We start from the raw sequence: 20,526 nt of genomic DNA, 5'->3' as shown, positions 1-20,526 counted from the left end.
TCTTGTCGCCATATGCGAAGCTTCCCGGAGGCAAATTAATTACTTCTGCGGCTTAAAAGCAAAATAGATATAAGAGCTACTTAATAAGTTGTTTAGCACAGACATTTGACCAACATACGATAGTTTTTCGTTCTTGTGCTTCTGCCGATGTCTGTGCAGATTATGTCAATTCATAAATTACGGGTTTTGGAAGCGGGCTCACCTTATTGAACTCCAGTTTTAGTTCATACCCCACCATCGCTTGCCTCAGTACGCCGCAATGTAAAATCGCTGCTTCTGTGATTTGCTTTTCTGCTGTCAAGACCCGTTCTGTGTGTACATCATCCGCTGTTCAATTGATAAAGCCAGCCTTGAACAAGACAGATCGCGATGTGACACATTGATCAATAAACTTCCACTCCATAGTGTAGGTCCCCTGACGGATGAGTCATTGCGCTTTTATAAGTTACAATCTAAAGGTTACAATGCTCATCGCGGTGCTTTAGCTTTTAACTTGGCACGCTGCTGTCGATGTAACCTTTATGAGAGAGGGAAATGAAGAAAACACAAAGATAAAATTGCTGTAACAGACACGTAACTTATAAATTATAAGTTACATGTCTTTTTATGCTGTCGTAAACGTTACCGTGATTAGAGTGTAGGGGCGAGGAGGCTAATGGCACATTCAGAGTAAACGGAGACGGAATGCAGGTACATACGTCACGCAGGCCATGTTTCCTTTTATATGTTTCCCTCTACGCACCACCTAAAAATATTTCACCAATAAAACTCGTGCACTTTCCAGAAATATAACAAGGGCACGAAATTGATGCTTTGCTTCTCAAGGTAATCCGATGTTACCCGACCCAGGTTGCCAAGCACAACAAGGCATTTTTCCAGCAGCGTTCGGGCTGTTCGAATGCCACATGCCTGCGAGCACTGAGCGGCCATGACGTCATCAAAGCCCATTTGGGTAAAGACGACCCATCCTTCAGGATCAGGGACCAGAACGACCTGCCCATTCAAGGGATATTTCCAGAGCAGTTTCTCGTCGTAGACGGTAAGCAAGCAAAAACGACTATCTCTTCGATGTCGCCTGCGTTGCATTGCCCCACTTTTTTTACTCCGATAGAACGAGAGCGTAATAGCTGGACAGACCCTCAGAGTCCAGCACGCACCATTTACTAAACGACTTACCACTGACTGTCATCCCAGATAAATTTACCACGTACTCTCGGCGCCCATTTATCAGAGTATACAACGAAAGCGCATCACGTATTGTTTCCTTTGCTTTTCCCCTTGATATATGTGAGTTAGGAGACATGCGAGAAGAGCGAAGCATTTTGGATGCCCTTCATCTATATGCGAAACAAGATATCAGCATGTCACCAATAGAGATCAAGCTTCGTCATAGGTCGTGTCCACAGGAGAAACACTTTACACATTCCCAATTTGCATTTTTCAATTTCAGCTTCGGTAGCGCTCGTAAACTTGAAGTACACATTTTAAGCACAAATTTTCAATATTTATTGTGTGGGAGAGCTCGTTTTAATGTTTAAGTTACATAAAAATAACCGCGAAAACTAAACTGGACCTTTAGGCATCGTGTACTTGTGCCTAGAATTTTCTCTTCTGTAAGGTACATTGCGCTTCTCATAATAGATAGAATCCAAATTATTGTTAGACTTATTATAAAAAGCTGCATTTAGTACCCTTCGCAAAACATTTTGAAAGCCTTTATAATATGCTGTAGCGAATCCCTGTTAGAAATATTGATACGATGCGCTGAAATATGTTTCTCAAGAATGAAAGAATATTGTTCTTTACCTCCGCAATCTTATCGCACCTGCTTGCACGCCATACAAACAAAAAATGGGAAGGAGCCCTGTTGAGCGAGTAGTCCGCTATAGTTATAAGCCACCATAAAGCGAACATCTTTTTTTTGATAACGCATTTCACAGTGCTTCGATTTTAGAATGTTTTCTAAACTGCGGGGATCTCGATCGGTATACATAAGGAGCAATAGTGCTGCCTAATATCTCATGACGACGCCTAAATAAATTGACATGCTATCTCTTTGTTCTCGAAATACGACTTCACAGCATGTTAGCCACGAAATGTTTAACATCGCAAGAACGGCAAACGTCATGTGTCCTCTTTCTCGTTGTTTAGGAACATTACTCACGAAGCCCCCGCTGGAAATGATCGAAGGAAATTCCAAGTGCGACATTCCCATCTTAATCGGTAAGAGCTCCAAATTGGACGTACACTATTTTAAGCGTTTAACTATTGTAAATAGTGATTAGAATTTGCATCTCATACAATATATATATTAAGCCTAATATATCATTAAAATATAAGTACATATGCATAGAAATACAAGATATAATATAACCACAATCTTTTATCTTACCTGGTAAAGTGATATAAACCAATATAATGCCACGCACGTTTATTGCTTTGTGTTGGTGTATGCGGGTTTCACCTATAAAAACTGTTTGCAGCGCTCGGTGCAGACTCAGTCGCAATGTTTGGGAAGCTTCGCGATTGTTTGAGATCATTCTGTTAAAATTACGCGCAGGACGCGAAAATAAAAGTTTATAAGAGAGCCCACGCGAACGCCAGCAATAACGCTGGAAGGTTCGATGACTGATGTACAAAAGACGACACGTTCCACCGATGATATATTTTTCAGCTACCGCCGACTGTTCACGGCGCTATCAGTGCACATGGTTAAGTGCTTGTACATTGACTTTCCATATTCCGGGCACAAATTCGCCCAATAAAGAGTTGTGTATTTCCCACTTTTGCAGCAGCCTTCTTCCTCGTCACAGCCACGTGACAATATCATCGTGATTATTAGACATATAGTACTTACTAAGTGTGGTGTTACTCCTATGAAACTTTCGAAAACAATGCAGAGTGACTTCCGCAATAACCAAAACCCTGATTAGCGAACAAATTGCTCAATATAGTTATAGCATTGTTGCGTGAGTCAAACCGTAAGTGAAATACCAACTGCTTCTTCTCTATACAATTTTTCGTACTTCAGCTGATTCAACATTGGGATTATCACGTTTCAGGGTCATCGTCTCAAGCAGTCGACATATGGCCGGGGCCAGACGACTTAAGCCACTGGTCTTGGAATCAGTACAAGAAATACGTCACTACAAGTCTTGACAGCTTTGGTTCTGGCATCACACAGATGGCGCTTCAGCTGTACAACTTCACCAATGCCACAGGTAACCTTAATAGATGGCTAACATAAATGTGGCACAAAAGCACATTTTCGACACTTGCCAAAATTTGGCGGCTGATTTAAGTGGCGATACACTCTGTAAAAAGATATATGTCTATATATATTATGCGTATCTCTCCATACAAGCTTGTCCTTCTCATCCATATCTTCATCCATTAGAGATGGGGGACTGTGATCCAATCAGACGCTGCTGTAACAAAGTTCTTCTGTCACAACGTTAGCTTTAGGGTGATATTCGTTAGGAACTTTTTATCACTATTTATATTGTATGGTGCTTGAGCTTCGCCTTCAACAGTATAATGCGATAGGGTAATTCAGAAACATTTTTCGGTCAAACTTTAAAAAAAAACGACGACGAAAACTAAGGAAATCGTAACTAAAGGGAACAAAAAGAGATAAAATAGCTAAAGTGAAGGAAAAATTCTCCTCCCTCCCCAACCAGAAAGAAAAAAATGGCGTAGTAGAGAGAGAAATGTAAGCGTTGCCAGATAGAAAGCGGCAGATTCTCTTGCCCCTGTTGGTTTCTTTCTTCGGTTTACTGTCAGTAGACTACGACATGTCGTGCCCTCACTAGGTGTTTCATTAGTGCAGTGTCTCAATTTGCTATGATTTTGAATTGGAAGCAGTTAAATATGAAATACAGCACAATACACTGCACGAATGTTGTATTGAACACCATATGCGAGCACAAAAAGCGGAACATGTTCATTTCAGAATCAGCATGCCCGATACCGTGTGCCTAGAGAAGGAACCGCGGTACCCCTGTCGTGAACAGCCAGGCAGGCGGGTAGTTCAACATGCGATTCTGCGCTTGTGCGTTGTTTGTAATATATGCAGAAATTAAAATATTTGGCCGATCTCATTCGGACCAAAAATGGAAGGGACATATCAATCAAAGATTTGTTTGTTGGCCGTTAACAGCGGCAAGAGTTCTAGTTTTATTAGGCAAACAGCATTTTAGTGAGAATTCAGAATGTGGCTATCTTATACTGTAAGGCACCAGGAGAACAGAAAAATCAACAGATGAACGTGTGAAAAACTAGACAGTGCGTGTATTTTTCCGCTATATAATCGAAGCACGTGTACTGACCTACACCTTTATGTAAGATGAATAATACAGCGATCGCTTTGTGGCAGCCGCAATGAGCCTTCGAGAGAAACGCAATCTGTTAGTACCATTGTAACAACAACCGGAACTTGTCTTGCCTTAACAGTACTTTTCACTGTTTTCAATATTTCACTTGCACGGAGGGTCGGGTGCTACTGATGCCTTACCTGAAACTACGTCCTTTATTTTTCGTAGTGCTTGACTATCGCCACCATAAGCATTAGTACCTGTATTAACAATTCGAAAAAAAAATTATCCGAAAGCGAAACTATGTTGACGTAGTATTTGCGCAAGGAATACATGTATCAGCGCCTTCTATTTCGTACGAAGGAAGCAATGGAGCAGCGGAATCAGGAAGTTTGTTTTCGATTTGGCTACCCAGCAAACATTGCCGTAGACATGACCGAAATCGCGAAACACTAAACTCACTACAAGGTCACTCGAAGCGATCTCGTCAATGCCATATCAAGGCGCCAGACAGAATGCAGAAAATACCTTCAGCAAAGAAAACAAGAGAATAAAACCATATTAAACTCGAGTTCCGATCGAACGACGAGCTTTTATAACCGAAGAGAAACAAAGAATGCTAGGAGTAAGCGACGCTGAGTAACAGACACAATTTCACGCGAAATTAAGCACGGCCCGACGCGAGCTTATAATCCGAAAGTTCTCGTCCCGCGAGCGAAGTGGAAGCGGGCTTTATCCGCGTCCGCTTCATTTACGGCGTTACGTAACCAAAGAAAGAGCCTGTACTAAAGACACACACAAGTGAGGGTTTCAGACGAAAGCAACGATATTTGTATCGCATCATCACGGTGAGGCCGAGAGTATTAAGTTCGCCGTAATTACTGCTGCCATCCCCAGAAAGAGGGCACGCACGGTGAAGCTTATTCGCGGCAACAAAAGGGGCTGACGAATGCCCGAAATTCCGCCGCGACGAAGCTCTCAGGGGCGACGAGCAGGAACACACTCGTCGTTCGGATTCGCAAAACAAGTTCCCCTTGATTGCGGCTGGACGACGGTCCAGAGAACGCATTACCCGTCCGCGATAATGCGCTCGCTCCGGAGCCTTTTATTCAGCTAGCGCGCTGCGCTGGCACCCAAGTGAGCGAGCTTTGCACGCGAGGGAAAGTTTTTCCTGATTCCAATTCGTTTTTCTTGTTGTTTGCGTTCGGGTGTTTTGGGTTTCTGCGTGTGCTCGGAGAACGGCCTTCGGGATTTCTCTTTGGGCACGTGTGAAGTGAAGAGATCAAAAACAGAAAAAAAAGGAGAGCGCTGGCGAGAGATTCAGGCGCAACAAAAGCAGCTTGCCGTTTGATGAAAGTTGCCTGCTATGATGGCGGTGCAAACAAGAGGTTCAAAGAAAGAAAAGAAAGGCGGATTAAAAAATGAGTGCAGTAAACACTTTTTATTCTTTTGTGGCACGTGGCAGCGATATATGCGTTCTTTTTCGTGCTGGAAACACTTCTGCTCTCAGTTTTGAGGTACGAGCGGCAGGAAATGGAAAAAGATGGCTGATCCCTCCGTCACAGGAATCGGAATAACACGAAAGTAAAGCGTGCCCTTACAGAAGCAACTGAATGTTTACTGTATATTGATATAAGAGAGTTTGCACAATGTATATTGATGTCCGCAAGCTATAGCACCGTTTAACGTGGATGCACCCACTTTGATGATTGGTGGTACATCTCCAACGTCAACGTTAAATGATTTCACAAAACCTTGTGGTAGCTGTAGTAGTTAACGGTGAAAGCGTAATCAGAGAACGAGGTGCCCTAGCCAGAAGAGCGTCGCATATTGGACGCAGAACTTGGTCGCCATCCCGCGGCATGTTAAAATGATTGAACACCACGGCCGGACTGGAGGGAAAGGCAAAGTGCGTCGTGCCGCCCCCCGGCCGTGAACTTTCTCGGGGCGAACGCGTGAGCGGCGAACGCGGTGCAACAGCATGTGAAGGAGGCGCGCGTCGCAGAGATATTTTTGGTTTGGATTAGGGTGATGCTGTGAGCGAGGCCGACGCTTTTACGACGATTGGGCTAAGGTCGCCACTTCGCGGTGTGTTAAGGCACTGACAAAATTGAACTTCTATTGAAAACGCGCCGAATGGTAAGGACAGGTAACGCGTTGCAAGTGTTGATCGCGGAGGCCACATTAATGACGACCTATTTTACTTAACCGCTCCCAGAGAGCAACACCACCCAGCCGACCGGAAGAGTGGTAGATATAAAAGGCGCGTTTGTAAAACCTCTAGAGTCTGTGACCGTGGGGCCAGAGGATAGCGTGCCCGGCATCTCTTGTGGCGGACAGACCGGTCGTGGGTTCGATGCCCGTTGACGGAACTTTTTTTTGCCATCTGATCGGGTAAATTTTTTCGACGTCATTTCCGTGACGGAAATACGTCACTTAAGTATTGGTGGAGCCCGGCCTAAAACACTTTCGTGTTAAAAACAAATTATCGTTGATCTCTCTTTTGTAGAAGTTCCTCATAACACGATCGCGTGACGTGCTTCCACAAAACTAGTTCCTCTAAGATAGACGTTAGGGACTACAATGCGCTAATGTGTATTGCTACTGGGCGGGCATTAGACTTCGACGTGGATGCACCCCATGTCGATATCTACTGCCGCATCTTCAATAACAATTTGGGTCAAACCCCATAGTGTCTTTGACAGCCCGGTATTGTTGCAACGCGCTCAGATTGAAGAATATGAGAAACATAGCTTGCAGTTTCACAACGCCTGAATGCGTTGTGCTTCCCGCTGGCGTGTGTCTTGATGGTCCAAGGCACTTATAACTGCGCCGCGCCGAGACTCTCCCGCAGCGCTTTGGTGTAGTAATTTGCTGCCCCACTCCTAGATGGCGGCGCCATCCCTGCCAAAGCGAGAAGCACATATGAGGCGTTCTCGCCGAGAAAGCTGTTTGCGTTCGTGGCATAGTGTTGAACACGTCAGGCTTCTATGCTCGAAAGTCGAGAAGCCGGAGGTTCGATTCCGCGGTCAGGTGAACTCAACAAAACTTCTTTCTGAGTTTCGTTCTCAGGAAGCCGGATGTTCTTTTTTTGACGTCAGTTCCGTGACAGAAATGGCGTGGGTTTATTTCATGGTAGACACTTGTATAAAATGCATTCCTGCAAAAATTAGTTAAATCAATCACTTTTATACCGACTATGTGTCTTACAGCACCTTATACCTCTGTCGCTGGTTTGCTGGCCTCAATAACTTTGAACTTTCAAGAAATTTGAAAGACTACCCGAAAAAATTGTGCACCCGTAGTGACACGTATATCATGCTGGTATGCTAATCGTGTCTATACTTAATTACTAGGAACGCTGCTGATCGTGCCTTTCTTTTTTTAAACTTTATTTTGATACAGTAGCTTGCCCGCATTAGTCGAGAGATAAAGCATGCCGCAGGGTAATAAAAAGTATTTGTACACATATCAGGCACGGGGAATATTTTGTGGGCCCGCTTGATGCCTGTTTTATTACTGGTGGGATTTACGACTTCTGTGTGGCTTCATTCAAGACAACATAACTACTGACAACATTTCGTTCGTACTATTTTGCTTTGTACCTTGCGCTCTTAATTACATGGCAGAATGTTGACGTGTACAACAGGCACTTCGGTTTTGCCATAGATTACAATTCTGTTTCCAGAAGAGAGCATGTCACCATAAAATGCGGCCAAGGTGCTCGTGGGACAATTTATGCATTTAGCCAGATTATTGGCGTGCTTACTGGAAATTACAGGTGCTGACCTAATGGTCTAGTCAATATAGCAGGGGCATTTCATAGTGGTGTGGCCCATTCATAAAAGTGAGGCTCGTAGCTAATTTGGATCCTATCGCGCGTCACTCTACAAAACGCTGGTGTAAGAGTATACGGTCGCTCCAAGGACAGATGCTCTTTCCGCAGTCTCTTCGCGTCAGAGCGCAGCACGTAGAACGGTATACGAGCCGCCCGCTGATGGCTGCCGAGATAGCGCGCGCCAGCAATCGCGACCGCGTCCTTAGAATGAAAGTTCAAACACCCGCCTCCCCCCACACACACAGGTCTTTTAATGCGCGTTTAAGGTGGGCGGGGCGTTTCCTCTCTGCTTCGACTGCAGGCCTCCCGAGCGGGGTGGTTTTATCGCATGCGCACTTCGAGCGACGCAGATGGACCGGCTCCTTGGATCTCTGCTGTAGACGCGTTCGTCGCCCTCGCTCGCGCGCTTTTACCCGCGGTAGAACGTACGATAAGTGAGGGGATGTCATCAATTTGGACTTTATACGAGACATGGCGACAACGGAGACGAGAACGGCGACGGCAAATCTCCGCCGAGAGTATTCATATAGTTCTTATCGCAATAATATTGAGCTCATGTACTTGAAAACAAATGTTTGGCACGGCGCTGACTTTTCCAGGAACTGTTCACGAACTTACAATGCCGTGTTACATATACACACGTAAAGCGTGGAATATTCCAATGTATATTTACGCTCCTAATATACCATCAATTCTTCGGCACTTGCTTGCATTAATTCAGCATAACGCAGGCATCTCTGAGCTTATGAAAACACAGAGCGTGATACTCGGACATCAATCATAGGTCGGTTGGTATCGATATATCGATGTTTTAGCGGCGTAATTACGTGCTGTCCTACTCTCATAACAATAGGGAGTTTTAGCTTGTAACGTATACTTCTTTACGTTACTGTTACCGGATTACGTTTACCGTTTTACCGGAACTCGAGTTTTAGTAAAGTTTTTTAGTAGGGGTGTGCGAATATTCGAAAGTTTCGAATATTCGTCGAATATTACATTCGAAATATTCGTATTCGATTCGAAAATCATGTATTCGAAACGTTTCAAATATTCGATAACTTCGAATATTCGAAAAATTCGAATATGCGATTCGATTATCATGCATAAAATAACTCGTCTTCCACATTTCTGCTGTGTTCGTATCGCTAAAAACGTTGCCGAGAGGAGCGATAAACATCGTAAGTGCACGGAGGCCCGATATCTGCCTGCGACGAGCGCCCCAATACGTATGATTTATTGCTGGTGCACCTCCGACGTGCAGCGCTGTTGGCGATCATGTAACCGTGCATTTTCAATATTATGCGGCCGTAACGTGCCGCACTACCACTCGTTCACTATGCGGGACCACTTCTGAAGAAAGACAGTGACCCACGTGACTGGTGGCGGACTGTAGGCACCTTCAGATACCCCAGTCTGGCAAAGCTTTGCCCCATGTACCTCCCTATACCAGCCACTTCTGTTCCAAGCGAGCGTGCCTTTTCAGTGGCGGGGGGGGGGGGGGGAGGGGGGGTCTCTGTTACGAGGGAGCGCCTGCTGCCTGATCATGTGGAGCAACTCATATTTATTCGTGATAACATGTAGTCATTACTTTCATTGTGCCGTGATATTTGCTTGCGCTGTGATGTGTATTGTGCTAGCCTGTACATTGTGTTCTGAAGATAGCAGTGTATGTTGTGTTGCCAGTCAGGCTGTTAATGTTTTTTTTTTCAAATAGCTACATGTTAAATAAAATATTAGATGCGTCGCAGCTCTGTGACTAGCCTGTGTAACGCTGTCCGTCCGTCCGCACAAACGCGAGGCAACGCGCTTCCCTCGGCGCAGGTGTTGGAGCGGTGCCAAGTAGGTCACGCCGCAGCTGGGCGTTGACGTCACGCACCCCTCGCACGCTTCCCTCGCAGGTGCGCGCGTACGTCACTCTCTCCCTCACCCGCCGAAGCGCCGCAGCTGCCGGCTCCAACGCCCGCTGACCTCCCGTGTCTGCGTTTCAAACAAACGTTTACACCAGTAAACACTACACCGAGTTTCGCTTCAAACGAATCTTCCAGCGCTCACCGCAGCACCCGCGTTAGCGCCGTTCAACCCGTGACGCCACCCGTGCGCAACGCTGCTGCTTCGCATCCCATCAGCGTTCCCTTCGGGGAGATGGTCCAATTTTTTGTTACTGTGGAGGCATTTTTCCTTTGATATTCGATATTCGATTCGATATTCGAAGGTGGATATTCGTATTCGATTCGTATTCGAAAAATTTGATATTCGCACACCCCTATTTTTTAGCTGCCCAAACGTAAACCTTTACGTACGTACGTACACCGTTACGTTTGCGCGAACGACTAAATGATGATAACTGCATTTAAACTGCATTTAAACTACATTTAATTTAGATAATATTTAATTACGCTGCGGAAAAATCATAAGAGGTTTTTAGCGTGTGCAGTATCCCAGTATAAGCGAAGGGGTGTAGCAATACCGGGTTACCGGACGATGGTGTCGACATCTTGTGACGCTTCGTGCAACCACAATCATGAACACGTTTGTTTTCGCTTAGTGTTCCTGAGGGGGCAAAATGATTAAAAAGGCAACTCATTCGTCATTATGCCGCTGCAAGGCATTTACAATGGAAGTAGAACGCCCGATGTTTCTGCAATAACAATTTTGTGCTTGCCTGGTACACCATGGCCCCGCTAGATGGCGCCACCTATCCAACCTGTCAGCGTTTTTAGGCCTCTCACGTTTGCGGATTCGGTATTCTAGGTCGCTCTAGCCTCGGTAATCCGGCTGAAATAAGGTGACCGTAAGTGGCGCTCGCACTGCGGCTTATTTTGACTCGGCGGTTGGAGTCCCCGCGAAGCGGATATCGCGAGCAGCCACGAACGAAGGTGGATTTGCGAGATAGGGCCGCAAACGTAAAGCATATCCGACGAGTAGTTTACGTTCCGCAAAAGTTTACGTTCCGTAAAGGTTCGCGCATGCGCAGATTCCATCCGGTATCCGGTAACACGGTAACGTAAAGAAGTATACGTACAAGCTAAAACTCCCTAATAAGCAACTCTATCGCCAACTAGAGAAGTGTGCGCTGATTACAGCCCCCCTGGTCTTAATCAAAGAACGTGATCCTGACTGTGCATCCGCAGATCCGGGAAATACGCCAGAGTTGGTGTACACTACAATGGTGACCGACCTTCGGGTTGCCTGTCCACTGGCGAACATGGCCTCCAACTTGGCGACGGCGTTCCAGTCCCCCGTCTACCGATACGTGTCCGAAATCCGCCCGTCCAAGCCGGTAAGACGGCGATTCTTTCAGTGTGCCGAAATTCTCAGAAAAGCAAAGCGAGGATTATAAAGGAAGAAGCAAACACTACTCTACAAGTTGCTCTTCTGTAGCTTTGTACCCCTTCTCACGTCTGTGTAGTGGCTTGGCAGATGCTTTATGTCATTTATAAGTGCACATTTATGGTAACCTAGAAGCAATATTTTTCCAAAAGAACTCATACATACGCCAAAAGACTGCATGTTCATTATGAAAGGCGGACATCCAGCCTCAGAATAGGTGTGGTTGTAAGGACTTATTCGGCAAGAAGGCGAAGCACAGTTCGTAATTCGGTGAGAGGTGTCAATTTTGGGTAGAAAGAAGGATGCGATTGCTGCACCTCCCCTTCCTTTAATATGTTTGGTACTTTAATACTTTCACATTTGTGCGTGGAAAACTTCCGCCAAGGTACCTAGGCTACGGTAACTCAAGATATTTCGCCATTCCCCCTGGGAGAAAGGGAAAACTACGTATTCGGCAAACCCTAATGTCAAAACATACCCGACACCTATGAGCAAACTGAGTGTATTGCGTTGTTCAAGGCTAGCATGAGAATTTTCAACTGTTACGTTTTCTTTTTTGCTGATCTTCAAACACAGGTGAACATATTGGGTCACGAGGCGCCGTACAGCCTCCACCCCTGGACGCTCGCGGCGTTCTTTGGACTTCAGGGCCACTTTCTGGGAGAAGGCGACGGTGATGGCACCCCACAAGAAGAACCCGACCTGGCTCTTCGCGACGTTGTCCGAGAAATGGCACTGCGATTTGTGCGCTCGGCTGGCCGGTCAGTGCCCGTGGCAGACTGGATGAGGTATCCGAAGACTGTAGCCCTGCTTCGAGGGGCTAATGCCACGTGGGAGGTAGTGCCGACCACCTCGTACAAGAAGACTGAGTGCAAATTCTGGACCTCCGAGGGACTGACCCAGTACGCGTGGATAAGCTAAGCGTTCCGAGAGCTCGAGTCCTGTACTATATATACACCGTCCGCATTGGTTAGACGATCGGTGAGGAATGTTGGTGCCGGTCATTTTCTGCGCAGGTTAATTTGTGTGCTTGTTGCCCCATCCGAATGTTTTCGCGCTCAGGAAAATGACAATGTACGACTGTGAAAGAACTGTTTGGTACATGTAGGCGTGGAGAAAGCTTCACTGGATGGCAGATACGTCTATTTGATTTTATTCAGCTCTGCCTCAGCAATTCAGTGCCAATCATACACTTCGCAATTTGAAACTAATTTATTAATAAACAGTACGTGGCATCTTCATTGCTTCCTCCCATTTTTATTTATGAACACATCTCTTAGTTAGTCCCCATAAGTGCCACACAAGTGTTAAGAATCATGGTTACTCGATACGTGGCGCCGCGCCATGGTACATTTCAGGGGCTTCAATCTCTCCCTATTCAGAGGGAATGGACATTGTAATATATACTGATTCAGGACGCCTAAGTCAGCCAGCGAGAAAAAAAATGCTGATGCTTCTAGAATTTCCTACGGGTAGAGAATAATGTTTAGAATGACAGAGAGCTGAGCTAGCTGGTAAGTATTCATTCTAAGAAAAGAAGGCGTGCAAACAGGTACACAAGAAAGAAATCAGGACACCACAATCGCCGACTGACAACTGAAGAGACGCACAGCGGCGGAAAAGAAAGAAGGCACGAAAACCTATCTGCGCATGCCCATGCAATAGGCGAACCTATCAATCCGACACGCGTGGGGGTCTACGGGGTAAATAACTGTTAAGGCATTTAATTTCATCTTTATGCAAGTTAATGGACGGTTGGCTCACGCATGCGCTACCGCTGTTCTCGATATGCTGTGCCTGAATCATCAGGCGCGTTTCTTTATTTCTATGTCGTTACAACACTGCGCATTCATCGAATTTTGGCGTGCACTTACACTCTCATCAATGTGAAGATAGATTAGAGGGTGAGCCTCCAGTTAGCGATCTCTTATTTTCGAATAATATTTGTTTATTGCAGCGGCCCATCTGTCCTACGTAGAAGCGGTTCTACGTCTCTTCAGTTGTTAGTCGGCGTTTATCATGTCCCGACTTCTTTCCTGTGTCCGTGTTTGCACGCCCTGTCTATTTATAATCAATAATGTTTGTTGCATGCATGAGGCATAATGAAAAGGTTCAGTGCTAGATGCCAACGAAACGAGAGCATGTGAGAACAAGCAGCATTCCTTAGTGAAGTCACAGCATAGCGAGTAGCATTTATTAGTGCTTTTTGGATTCTACATGGCATACCCTAAACAATATGTTGCATAACAACAAAGAAAACGGCGAACACCCAGTAGAAAACTGAGTAAAAAAAGAAGTCCCTCATCAAAAACGAGTACATGACCCACGAGCTCCTCGTGTATTCATTATTCTATTTATGAAAGGAGTTCGTGTCTGTTGGAGCAAAAAGATTTGCGCAGTCACCATCTCTTCCTGATCAATAAATATTGCTGTTATTCGGGGTTATGAATAACAAGTTTGTTGGCCTGTCTTGCATGGAAAATCAAAACGAAAAGAAGGAAACCTAACGCTATATTCGAATAGCGTGCCAAACATTGTAATAGTTTTATTAGAACGTCATGAGCATATGTAGTTAGCCGATAAGGCACACAAGCTTTTTGGGGAAAATTCAGCCGGAACTATGAATCTCTGTAGTAGAACCGATTAGATTCGACAAACATCTAGCACACTCCTTCGAGTCATTTACCAGCAATTCTCCTTCCGAAGAAGCCCAAACAGTTCTTCACTATAAAAACCAAGCAACAGTGCAGGCAAACGACACTTCAGCCTATGCACTATTTGTGTGAAGAACATGCACTACTGGAAGTACAGCTGACGAAATGGATGCCACGAGAGCCGAGCAAATCTTTCAGTGTGTAAAAATTTTTGCCCGTGAGTGTGCGCGTGCGTGAGGACAGCGTGATCTGTGCCTTAGGCAGACTCTTCCTGGGAACTTTGCCGTCTGTGAACATTCTTTCACTGTGTAAAGCAGTACTTCGTCTAGAAGCGCCGCATCTTGTTTGCATCAGTCGAACGGCCTGTTTGTCAAACTTTTTCGTGCTAAGAAGGTGTGCTTTGTGCTGTGTAATTATATGTGTGTGGCTGTGTGTATCTATTTACATGTCTTGGATTTACGACCCTTTGTTCTTCTTTATGGGTAGGCTTAAAACAATAATAAATAATCCACCGTGCAAAGTTTACAGTTTCTGCACTTTGAAGTATATACAGAGCTCCTTGTTGCGTTTGCTTTCATCCGAATACCTTCTTTAGTGTAAATATATTCAGAGAGTGATTTCTATAGTGTGCATCAGTATCGCAAAGCATATATAGAGAACCTTCAGATTATAGTCAGGGTTCTGTTTCTTGTTCAGCACTCATGACCTGTCGGCACATAGGGCAAGACATTATGCTTTACGAATAAAACATATAGTAACGGTAATTATATGACCTTGCTCTTGAGGATATGACATCAATCGAACGTTCTTTATAGCACAAAGTTGGTGAAGACAATAGAAAAAGTTGTGCTTACGTAGATTCCCGGAGTGTAGAAGAATGCAACGCTTCCGTCATTTTGGAAGAAGTGTTTTGTCGACTGGGGTAAAATTCGGTAATAATTTGCTTCTCTACTTCACGCCAGGTCCTCTTATGGCAACTAAGTTGATGTCAACGCATATTGCTTAATTACACTAGAGCTTTCAGATAAGCACACTTGTACTTATGTTCTCCTTTAACATGGTTTTCATCCAAACGCACAGGATGTTCGAAATGTCAGATATGACTCCTCTATCTTCCTATTAAAAGGCTGGAGTACCATTTGTTTAAGTACATATGTATGTGCCAACTTATACAGGTAGCATATCTACAGTAATCTAAATTTCTGATAAACTGGGCATTTCTTTATATTTCTGTCCCTTACAGGAGCGAGCAGAAAAATCAAGTATGAGGATGAAAAGGCACCTGTTCATTGACCTATGGAAATACGAATACGTCGTGTACTGGACATATGTGAAAACGGGTCCCTATGGCTTAAATTAAGAACGGAAAACGCGGAATATCTCGTACCTATTTGTCTTAAGTCTACGTTTACGTTTGATCACTACATGCACATAGATATGAACGAAGTATATATACAAATGTTTGCGTGATAGGTCTCATTGAATTGCTTCGCGATGGATCACGCTGTATGTCTGCTGAAATATTTTTGTCGTGAAGAACTTTCCCGGGCTACTTTTGCATCAATGGTCTTTTTTGCACAAAACTAAAGGTTCATCGCAACAACATATGCTCATATTGAGAGGTTACCGGTTGATTCAACAACTGTTTCACGGCTACAAAGAATGTTGTGTGTATGAATGAGTTTCAATAAAGATCACTTTGCCTATTTGTAACCATAACAAACTTTTTTGGCTTTTATTTTTATATTATTTATGCATTCACTAAAATTTTTGAACAGCGTGCTACAGATCACTGTGTAATGGTGGTGCAGAATATACGTCTAGTTTAGACTAAGAGGGAGGGCAGATGCTTTTACTATTTTGTTTTCGTACAAATACATTGATAGTCAGAAACTTGCGGCAAAGAAGCATGTAAGTGATACTTTCTTTGCGACGTCTAAAAGTGCGACGTATACTTATGCGTTGTGCAAAATGATGCTAAGCACCAGATCCACTCATACTAGAAACTGGTGGTAGTCCGATTGACTTTTTTTCAAGAACTGTCTCTGTTTTCACCCCTTTATACCTTCTCCCAGTGCAGGGTAGCAAACTGGACTTGCGTCTGTTCCCTGACTTTACTTGCTTCTTTTTCTCTCTCTTTTTTTCAAGAAATGCTTTTGCGATGGATAAGCACAAGTGCGCTCATCCGTTTAAGAAAGGTTAATCTTGTTTCGACGTTTAGAAATATCGAAATATTTGACAAACCACATGAGTGATACTCCAGGCTTGCACATAATTTGCAACAACCACATCAGATTGGAAAGGCTGGTGCGATCGTCTTTTAAAATAAAATTTTATTGTGCAACCATATGAAGTCAGCACAGAATAAGTGAGACGTACTCAAAACAGCGCCTTTCGTTTCAACTTTTCGTTGAACTTTGATCTGGTGCAAACATCGTGGTTCTCAACGGCTACTTTTTGTATGTTAATTATAATCATCATCTTCATCATCAGCCTGACTACGCCCACTGCAGGGCAAAGGCACCTCCCATGTTCCGCCAATGAAGCCGGTTCTGTGTTTGCTTCGGCCACGTTATTTCCGCAATCTTCTTAATTTAATCTACCCACCTAACTTTCTGTCTGCCCCTTATGCGTTCGCCTTCTCTTGCAATCCAGTCATTTACTCTTAAAGACCAGCGGTTAACTTGCCTACGCACTACATGCCCTGCCCATGCCCATTTCTTTTTCCCGATTTGGCTAAGACGCCCTTAAAGGGTCCCTCACCAGGTTTGACAATTTTGAGCTAACGAGCGCAATGCATACACTGGGCGTTCACGATCACGTCTGCCAAAATTTGCAACGCTACGCGCCGCGGAATCGGGTCAAATTTCAAGGTGAACGCTGCTTGCCCTTCCTCACGCGGGCGCGCACTTTAGAGAATGAGGAGATGACGTACATGATAAAATGGCCCTATGTAGATGGTAGTGCTGTGACGTCGCTCCTCTACGTAGACGACTGTGCTCTGACGTCGCCAACAGCAGCACGTGACACTGCGATAATTATTTGACACGACATGTGTAGTTTGTGCAATTTGTTGCTTGAATAGATTAATAAAACTTCAGAGAAATAATGAGACACACAAAAGGAATGTGTGCGTCTTTTTCATTTTTTTTCGTGAATAGCAGCGAGATGCGGGGCTAATGTGCCTACCTTTCCCATGCGTTCATGTCCCCGCGGTTATCGCATCGAGCAGACGCCAGCCCTGGAAACGAAAGTAATGTTCTAGCGCGTTCGAGCACTCATTATGCTCATTTATTCTACCGCGTCCAAGTAAACGTTAATGCGGCGCTGGCTCATGATACCGGCACTCTCGTGCCCATACAAATGTCTCAACTTTCATGCCCGTCCCGCAGAAACAGGCAGTACACCACAGAGAACGCCGACAAAACGGCCACGGCCGCTACATAAAAAAAAAGTTAGCGGCCGTGCAACGCCGCTCGCGTGCTCGGGCTGGCTCAAGCACGTCATGCGCACGTGACCATGCATGCGCATGACGTGTTCATGCGTATGTGTCAAGTGAAGAGGGCAGGGAAGGGATTTGGCTTGCTAAGGCTACACGGGGTGAGTGGCAAGGGTTTGAAACTCGCCTCCTCGCATCGTGTTTTCGCACCGCTACAAATTATTGCTTTTCTCAGCTCGTAGTGAACCGATTTGAAAAATTCTTGCGGCATACTGCTCTCCATTCGGCACATAACTTCCAGCGTCTAACTAAAATTTGCTATATGGCCTGGTGAGGGGCCCTTTAACACCCGTTTGTTCCCTGGCCCACTCTGCTCTATTCTTGTCGCTCATGGTTATACCTATTATTTCTCTTTCTGTTGCTCGCTGCGTCATCCTGAATTTAGGTAGAACCCTCTTTGTTGGCTTCCAGGTTTCTGTTTTGTGGAGAAGTACCGGCAAGATGCAGCTGTTATATACTTTCATCTTGAGGGATAGTGGTAAGCTACTAAAACTGTGCCCCGCCGCACTCTTATTCTTCTAGTTACTTCAATCTCAAGGTTCGGCTCCGCGGTCGCTACCTGTCTTAAGGTAGGTCACCACCTTCGTGAAAAATATTTATGGTTGCAGTCCAAATATTATCATTACGGTATTTTCTTGTAGGGCTTAGGTAAATATAAATTTAAAATCACGAAACTTGTATTAATGTAAAAAATAAAATTAACAAAAATCAAAATATGCCCGAATATGAATGTTGCGCCAAGATTGATAACTACAAACTGGTCCGTGCGATTCAAACGGGACCTGACAGGTAAGTAGTGGGGACAATATCCTGTGCACCTAACCTTCACAATCACCACCTCTCTAAGCCAAGGTGTGTTATCATAAAAAGACTGAAAAGATTGACATTCGGCAGGTATGTTTTGCACAAAATTGGCTATAATACAATAAGTTACCGCTTCTTTTCAATGATTCTGCTCCAATGCACAGATCCTTTTATAAGAAATTGACACGCAAAATTGCATGTGAATATATATATATATATATATATATATATATATATATATATATATATATATATATATATATATATATATATATATATATATATATATATATATATTATATATATATATATATATATATATATATATATATATATATATATATGTATACATATATATATATATTAAAAGGAAAGTTATCACTGTTCGTGTAGCTGTAGACTGCGAAAATTGATACTTTGCGAGAAATGGCGTTAACGATTTCCACTGCATGTCCATGTAATAAAGGAAGATTTAATATGTCTGAAATGTACCAGGCTCATAGCTTTGGACCTCCTTTGAAGCGGCACAACCTCCTTTTGAGTGAGGAGAACCACGTATTTTTTTTCTAGCTCGTTTTGCGTTTCAATTGACTCTCATCCACGTGCTCCACAGTGGGTCCACTCTTGTTACATTGATTTCCTAACTTCCTTTGACGCTTTTCATTGTCCTATACTTTGCGATATTTCACAGTGCTATAACTTTCTCCTTGAAAGGCCAAAACTAGGTCCAAGAGCATGAAATGGCGTATGAAAACGCAGACAGCTGAGCGAAAGCACGCGTAACTTAAAAAAACAGAGTGCCGCAGCCGTGTAGTGTAAATTTTTATATAAATCTAAGCCATCATGTCCCACAAGCCAAGAACGTGCTTACACAACATAGCATCACGTATTATGTGTACGAAATTACATTTATAACGAGACTGGTGGTGTTGCGGGATCAGAAACCTTCAGTATCGGTTTAGTAATGTCTAGGAATGGTTGGAAAGATAGTCATAAGTTTCGAACGGCTGAATATTCCTACATAACTCTTATTGCTAAATATTCATGAATAGGCGGAGAGCTTGAAAATATTGAATCCGAAAAAATAACTTTTTCTTCCAAAAATGCGTTTCTGAAGGTGGTGACCCACCTAAGTGGACATATTCCTTTACCACTTCCAGTGCCTCGCTACCTATCGCAACTCGCTGTTCTCATCCGAGGCTGTTGCACATTATTTTTGTTTTCTGCATCATGTTTTCAGACCTACTGTTCTGCTTTCCTCGTCCAATTCAGGAATCGTGAGTTGCAATTCGTCCGCTGTTACTCATTAATGCAAGGTCATCGGCGAATCGCACGTTACTAAGGTTATCCACAGTAGCTCATATTCTTAACTCTTTCCAATCTAGGGCCCTGAAAACCTCCTGTAAGCATGTTGTGAACACTATTGGGGAGATGAAGCTTCCTTTCCTTACACCTGTCTTTACTGAAATTTTGTAGCTTTCCTTATGGAGGGCTATGGTGGCTTTGTTATGGTGGGTGCTCTGGCCTCCGAAAGGTGGGCAAGACACCACTATACTGTGATAATGTGTGGCTCAGAACCAGCTACAATTACAAGACGTAATGATCTATAAGGTGCACGGTATGGCAGCCGTCCAGACCTTTATGCTAAACTCAATTGTGTAAAGAAATTGAAGGCTATGTGTGGTTAAGGAAGGGTTATATTGCATCGCTTTGGGACTGAGCATGTGGTGAGCAGGGTGTCGGAACGAAATATTTTAAATGCGAAGCATTTCTTAGCGAACTTCTGCGACTTTCAGCGCACCTATCTATCTATCTATCTATCTATCTATCTATCTATCTATCTATCTATCTATCTATCTATCTATCTATCTATCTATCTATCTATCTATCTATCTATCTATCTATCTATCTATCTATCTATCTATCTATCTATCTATCTATCTATCTATCTATCTATCTATCTATCTAGCCGCCAAAGACTTTGTGCTCTCCTGGCCGTTTCGTCAATCGGATGTATACCAAAATTGGTGTGTCATAATATGGCCTTATTACGAACATAAATGACAGGTCATGTCATGAAAGTTATGA

General features: G+C 43.9%; 1 protein-coding gene across 1 annotated transcript in view; it reads left to right on the top strand.

Moving 5' to 3' along the window:
• LOC119383513 (para-nitrobenzyl esterase) overlaps window positions 1–12,413 on the top strand; it is a 71,665-nt gene extending 59,252 nt beyond the window's left edge. Inside the window, exons 6-10 of the mRNA XM_037651683.2 lie at window positions 850–1,039; window positions 2,152–2,223; window positions 3,063–3,221; window positions 11,283–11,431; window positions 12,058–12,413. Of these exons, the coding sequence (XP_037507611.1) occupies window positions 850–1,039; window positions 2,152–2,223; window positions 3,063–3,221; window positions 11,283–11,431; window positions 12,058–12,402 (915 nt within the window). The 3' untranslated portion in view covers window positions 12,403–12,413. The remainder of the gene's footprint in view (window positions 1–849; window positions 1,040–2,151; window positions 2,224–3,062; window positions 3,222–11,282; window positions 11,432–12,057) is intronic.
• The last annotated feature ends 8,113 nt before the right edge of the window (window positions 12,414–20,526 follow it).

This window comes from Rhipicephalus sanguineus, chromosome 2 (assembly GCF_013339695.2).
Source record: "Rhipicephalus sanguineus isolate Rsan-2018 chromosome 2, BIME_Rsan_1.4, whole genome shotgun sequence".
NCBI lineage: Eukaryota > Metazoa > Arthropoda > Arachnida > Ixodida > Ixodidae > Rhipicephalus > Rhipicephalus sanguineus.
This window is presented reverse-complemented; position numbering and strand designations above follow the sequence as displayed.